At 51.1% G+C, this 6391-nt stretch overlaps 1 protein-coding gene and 1 long non-coding RNA gene across 2 annotated transcripts in view; one reads left to right on the top strand and one right to left on the bottom strand.

Annotated features, from left to right (window-relative positions):
• Positions 1-126, top strand: part of LOC105295832 — a 996-nt gene extending 870 nt beyond the window's left edge. The window contains exon 2 of the long non-coding RNA XR_896199.2: positions 9-126. This is a non-coding gene — a long non-coding RNA (uncharacterized LOC105295832). The remainder of the gene's footprint in view (positions 1-8) is intronic.
• Positions 113-6391, bottom strand: part of LOC105295833 (calcipressin-1) — a 9018-nt gene continuing 2739 nt past the window's right edge. Inside the window, exons 2-4 of the mRNA XM_011365659.2 lie at positions 5976-6149; positions 4060-4219; positions 113-1230 (exon numbers count right to left, since the gene is read on the bottom strand). Of these exons, the coding sequence (XP_011363961.1) occupies positions 1058-1230; positions 4060-4219; positions 5976-6149 (507 nt within the window). The 3' untranslated portion in view covers positions 113-1057. The remainder of the gene's footprint in view (positions 1231-4059; positions 4220-5975; positions 6150-6391) is intronic.

Below are 6391 nucleotides of genomic sequence, written 5' to 3'. Positions count from 1 at the left end.
ATTCACAGGTAGGTTAATACGTCTTACACTATTCTTCCACTGCCATATTTGTCACCCAAGTACACAACAGGTATGAATATATGCTATTGGCTTTATTTACAGGTTTATCTTGATGTTTTAGTGGGAATAAAAAAAAAAGAGAAAATCAACTATTTTAACCAACCATTCCCAGGAAAGGTTTTTTGGCTGTGACTCATTATAAACCACCGCACGAAAGAAAGAAATGAATCCGATGTCCCACCCCAAACACCTAAACCGAGATTTCTCACCCACTAAAAGTTGGCAGTGAAACTGCTCTTCTCTGAATTGTATAAGCGACACCCCGCCTAGGAATTTCAGATCGACTTCCTTAGCAAAAGCACAAGGTGCGCGTCGCACCGGAGAGGATGCTGAGCGGAAGGTTGTAGTCCAGGTAGAATTTCACGTGAGTGCTGCTGTGAAGTCGTAAATCTGGAGAGGCGAGACAGTTTCCCAAAGCTTTCCCATCTTCCCACGGCATGTAAAACAACAAGGGAGTAACTCTGTGTACAAACAAACGTTAGTTTTGCAAATCAGTAAGATACATGCACAAACATCAGAACGTGAGGGGCAACAATGTGACGCTACGATTTCCACATGGTATTGTTGTTATCACGACCTTTCTGCACCTGGCACTTTGTGGCTTCACGCGGTGCCTCGTCCCACTGGTAGAGAGTCCGCCCCGGAGGGCTGCTTAGAAACAGTAGGCTCTCCCCAGACCTGCCCTTGGCAAAAACAGACCCTACCAGAAAAGAACAAGTACAAAACACTATTGTTATCGGTTTTTCTTCGAGACGTTCCCTAATGTCCTCGTGTGATCACCCCGAACTCGGTGATTGGCCCAGGACATGGAACGTGGACTGGTGTGCAGTATTAGAACCAGGGGACAATGCCTTGATCCTCTTCTGAGCAACGTGGACTGGGATTTCCACCACCGCGACTGCGGCTGCCACTTCCACAGTCGTGACGGGCCACCGTCACAGTAAAAGATGCCTCCCCGTGAGTGTGATCTGTGATGCTCCTTCGTCCAGGTGCCAGCTCAGCTCAGGTGGATGGGCGTATACTCCGGCCTTCTGGTCTGGATGATTTTGGGCTTGGGCCTCTTCATTCTTTCCGTCTCGTCGTCGTCTTCGTTTTCCTGGTCGCTCTCACACACGTGGACCACCACGCTGGGAGTGGTGTCAGTCGCCGCGTGCAGTTCGTACTTTTCCCCTACGGAGAGAAAATGACGGCGGGGTAACTCAGGCCGGGGCAAAAGAGAGGCAACCGTTTTGTAAGAATACGAAGGGGTCTGCTCGGCCACGCTTCCGGGCACTGAGGGACACAGCCAGACACACTGCGGGTTGGTGTTTCTTTGGTGACTCATTCGGGGGGGGAAAAAATACACACACACACACACACACACACACACACACACACGCGCGCACACACACACATGGTCATTATCGTATATTATTCTGCTTTCAAACACTCTGAGTCTAGGCGTCTGGAAGGTATGGAAGGAATGTATTTTAATTACACGTAGCATGCCCACCAGGCCTTCTAAACTACCCAGGAGACACTCCCAGCATTGTTGGAGGAAAATCTGTTCAGGAAAGGGCGTTGTGTGAGTAAAGGCTTTGAGCAAGGGCGGCATGAGCCTGCCCCTCTGCTGAGGTGCAGGGCACACTGGGGGGGGCGGGGAGGTTAGGCACAGAGACACAGGCGTGACCAGTTGAACCGGACGCTCCGCAAACATGTTTGACCCCAGCACCCTTTTTCATATAACAGCTGTCGACCCCCTGGAACCAGGAGTGTCCTGCTACCCTATGTCAGCCTGAGTTTTACCAGGTTCAGCCAAGTTCAAGCCACTCGGGTCCAGCAAGAATGGGGTGAGCCTTCTGTAACTGAAAAGTGGCCGCAGCGCCCTGTGGTGCTGGTCTGGCTACAGGAGGAGTCTGCATCATTCGGCTGAGGGTGGCCGTGTGGCCAGTGGCCAACGCTTGGGCTGTCAGCCCCGCCATTTGGTACCTGGTGCGTGTGGGCGTGTCCTTTGCCTCCCTGGGCACCTCAGTCTCCAACTCTGTAAAATGGGGATGACGAAGCCATCGGCCTCACGGAGCTGACTCCGACTGCATGAGCGAATGCGTGCAAAGCACTGAGTACCTGGCTCACAGAACACATGCCCGATGGGTGCCCCCTAGTCTTACTACCTTTCAACCTAGAGCCTCAATCGTTACCAGTGGAATGCTGGGAGTGGTAGATGCTAAGGATTTTAAATGGGAGCAGGAGGGTTTGCTTCAGCTGGCTCCACCCCTGGGGGATCCGGGGGTGAGTTTTCCTCTTCCCAAACCCCATTCCCACTGGAAGGGGCAGAAAGCAGGGCCTCTGCCTCCCGCTGCTTTGGATGCCCCTCTGAGCAGGAAGGCACTTTTACTCACAAAAGAAGGTGGCTGTTCCCTCTCATGCAGGCAAGCTGAAAGAGCCTCCACTTGGGGATGGGGGGAGGGGAATGGGAATTTTGGTGAGGGGTCAGATCACTCGAAACGTCGGTGGGGTGCTCTACAAATCCTACCTACCTACCGATCATCACAATCCAGGAAGCACGGGTGTGGGACTATATTTGCAAAACTTTGCACTCTTATTGGCCGCAAAGCACAGCTGAAATATGAAATATTTCCTGTTCGAGCTCATGGTTAGGTAAACGAAGGGCAACCTGATTTTACGATGTCTATTTTCAAAAGAGTCTTCTCAAATAAGCCTTCTGCGAAGGAGTGGTAGGTTCTGGAGTGTGAAGAATTTTCTACAGTAGCAATCCTTGCCTCTGGAGCAGTTTGACACTTGTCCCCGGTGGGGATCCCTGTTTCCACCCTTCCCCAACACCCCAGGGGACTCCAGCCCTCCCCCGCCCCCCACCCCTCGGCTTTGCTGATGCACCTTGGCCAGGGTCTGCCAGGAGGCGCATGCCCTTCCTCGGACTGGCCATTCCCACCTTGACCTTCACACCATGGTTAGCAGTAAGTAATGTGACTCTTGCTTTCGACCACAGAGGAAGTTTCCGTCGGCAATGTTTTCAGAAACATGATCTTTTCAATATGAAAGCTGCTGATGGTCCACGAAAATAAAACCCTCAACCCAAAGGAACATCAGATTGCGGGTCAAGGAGAAATGAGGAGCTGACGGTCTCAGCATTTATTTTACTTGCTGCACAGACAAGGCAGGAGGGGGCCTCAGACCTCTTCACCCCAAGATTCCCTCCACCTCATTGCTTGCCCAAACCCTCTATCAGACAGGACAGGAACCACCAACATTTTATTGTTCCCAAAAGCCACAGATTGAGCGCTGCCTATGGGCGAGGCACTGCTCACAGCTCCATGGGGCAGTTAATACTCATTTTATGGGGGAGGAGCCCGAGGCCAGAGTCCCCGTCTCCCCACGGCTTCCTCCCTTCAGAGAACTGGCACCTCTCCTTCCTCTGGCAAGCTCTGCAGGTGACCACTGGACCCCTTAGGGCCAAGAGGGCTCTTCCCTCATTATGATCTATGGTCCTCCATTCCCTCCAACATTTCAAAAGGGCAGGCGGAAATCAGATCAACGGACGGAATGACCGTCACCAAAAATGAAAATTTCTAAAACAGAGAGAATGTCTGTTTTTCCTTTCCAAAGTCCAATTGTTCATCCCCACTCGGAGAAACAGAGCCTGGGGTTTTGAGTCACCCATGCGGACGGTGCTCAGTGGGTGAGGGGATGGGGCCACGTGCCGCCGGCTGGGAGTCAGGGGTCACGGTGCTTGGTCCCCATGGCCAACTACCATCCCTCTTATGTACCTCCCTAAAGACTGAGGCCAAAGGCAGGCATGCACGCTCCTGGCATGAGTTACACTGACACAGAAGATGCAAACGGAGATAATTCACCATACACTCTTGCATCGACCACGTGAGAGCTGACCAGGGCAATGGAGGCACCCCAGTTCCCTGACGCAGGCGGACACCTGCGCCTTGGGCCTCTAGCACAATCTCTCCACATCTCCTCGCCTCCTCCCCGCCGGAGAGCACTCCTTACCTGGCCCCAGCTTGGAGATAGCGTATAAAAGATCATAATTTATGACGGGGGTGGCGTCTTCTACTTGTTTCCAGCCAACGGGCGGAGAGGCAGGAGGAGAGATCAGAAACTGCTTGTCTGGATTGGGGGGAGCCAGGTGTGAGCTCCCTATGTGCAAAGTCTGAGGACAGAAATGAACACAGGTGGATGTTTTGCAAGGGAAGAACGGAAGCAACGCAACGGCTCACGGAAGACAGGAGCGAAAGGACAAATGGACGACCGGGCAACGGAATGGGTGCGATTCAAGGATTAATGGGAAAATGGTCTCTAAGGGGAGGACAAAAGGATGTCTGAACTCTGGTTATGGTGCACACATGATTAGAGCCCCCTCCCAGGCCTGGGAGGAACTCAGAGGCACGGGGACCGCACGTGATTATGTTTGAACTAGACTGACGGAAAATTAAGAGATAATTTATGTATAAATGGAAAAACTGCCGTTCAGGTCAGAAGGGATCTAGAAAGTCCTTTCTCATCGTATCAGAGACAAAACTGAAGCTCCAAAAGGCTTGATAATGGCTCTCAGGTGATTTTTTTATGGGGGCAGAGAAAAGGCGGAGGGAACGCAGGATCCTCGCCCACCACTCTCTCTGGCTCCCCCACTCTGTGGCAGCCCTGAAATTCCCTCCCTCTGGGGCTCTGAATCAGATGCCAAAAGCGAGGAAGGAAAAAACATCCACCTTCCAGGAGATAAAAAATAATAATAAGGAAAAATAACCTATCCTAGTTTGGGCTTAAAAGTTATACCAGTGATTATTTCAAAATCTTACCAGTTTGGGTTTTCTTTATACTTTAAGATACACCCCCCCCCAAAAAAAATTTCACAATGTAATTCTTTAATAATCAGAAAAGGTCGTGGAGGGACTAAATTATTTATGTGGAACCCACCAAATGCGGGAATGTACTCACAACTGAGGAGCCAAGGTCAAAGCCTGCGCCTCGCACCACCACTAGGGGGCAGGGCAGGGCCTCCCAGCTCTAATTTACAGGTTTGCCTTTCCTCACCGTCAGGCCACCTCCCCAGCGGGTCTGCTTCCACGCTGGCGTGGGGGGCTCCGAGCCCCGATGGAGCAGCTTTTCAGAAGCTCCTTCCCTTGCCCTGCCAGCCTGTTAGATCCCTGCTATATCGTCAAATGGAACGTGGTGGGCTAACTTGAAGGTGAATCACCTATCATGGGAGGTGGAGGTGTGTGTGTGTGTGTGCGTGTGTGGGGGGCGGGGCGGGTGGCTGGAAGGCCGCTGGGCCGGAGAAAAAGCGACCCCACTCACAGCCCCCGGCCTCTACTCTTGTGAGTGCGCTGGGGCCAGGGTCCCTGCTACCAGGAGAGTTTCTGACTGTTTGCTACCTGACTGGTTAACTCATGTGTTTTCCTTTCGAGCCGGGCCTGGCTGCCCTGTGCTGATGTGTGTGCGTGGTCGGTCACCTTGCAGATGACCAGCTAGCTGTGCACTAAGTGAGGAAGCTGCTGGGAACCTGCACAGGGCAGGGGACCACTCTGATCTGCCCTCTACAGGGAAAGAGTCACTAGCCCAGGCCCTGGAGCAAAGGCATGGAAACCTAGCTGCCCAAATCTGTGAGGCCCAGGGTGGCCACGCCCACCCACCGCACTCCGCGACCTTCCAGAATGAACCGGAAAGGCATTCTTTCTCCTATCATTACTCAACCCGGGAACGCCAGGGGCCGCTTCTGAGGTCACTTTCAAATATACCCGCATGTTTTCTTAAAACAGGCGACACACTGAAAATTCAGAGAATGACTTTTGCCTTTCTCAGGATGAGTTCTTTAAATCAACGTATAACATTATCATTGTGTAAACTATTTTTTTAAAAAAGGATGGGAGGGAGAGGGAGAAGCATGCACATCGATGAACTCGACTCACCTGAGCAAAATACAATTTCATCTCCTTTCCGAGAAATTCAGACTTATGTAGCTGGAGCCTGGCGTCTGCTGCAGACAAGGGGTTGCTGAAGTTTATTCTGACACGTTTGAAACTCTTAAAATACTGAAAGGTGATGTCCTTGTCATATGCCCTAAAGAGAGATTCAAATTTGGCCTGAAAAAAAAAAAAAAAACCAGAAATAAAAGGAATTAAAATTTACCTGCATATGACCCTTGACAAGACGATGTCACTACATTTCTTATTTTGGAAGGGAATTATTAATTCTTTCGGAAAAGCCTAACTTCTTCAGGAAGACAGAGTATAAGCCTTCCCCTCTGTGGAAATTCCGCTTTCTGCCATTTTCATTTTAATACAGCTGATTTCATAAGAAAGGAAGAATGTATGACTGACTAAAT

The sequence above is a fragment of the Pteropus vampyrus genome, unplaced genomic scaffold, assembly GCF_000151845.1.
Source record: "Pteropus vampyrus isolate Shadow unplaced genomic scaffold, Pvam_2.0 Scaffold114, whole genome shotgun sequence".
Lineage (NCBI taxonomy): Eukaryota > Metazoa > Chordata > Mammalia > Chiroptera > Pteropodidae > Pteropus > Pteropus vampyrus.
The sequence above is the reverse complement of the archived record's forward strand: the minus strand, read 5'-3'. Positions and strand labels throughout refer to the sequence as shown.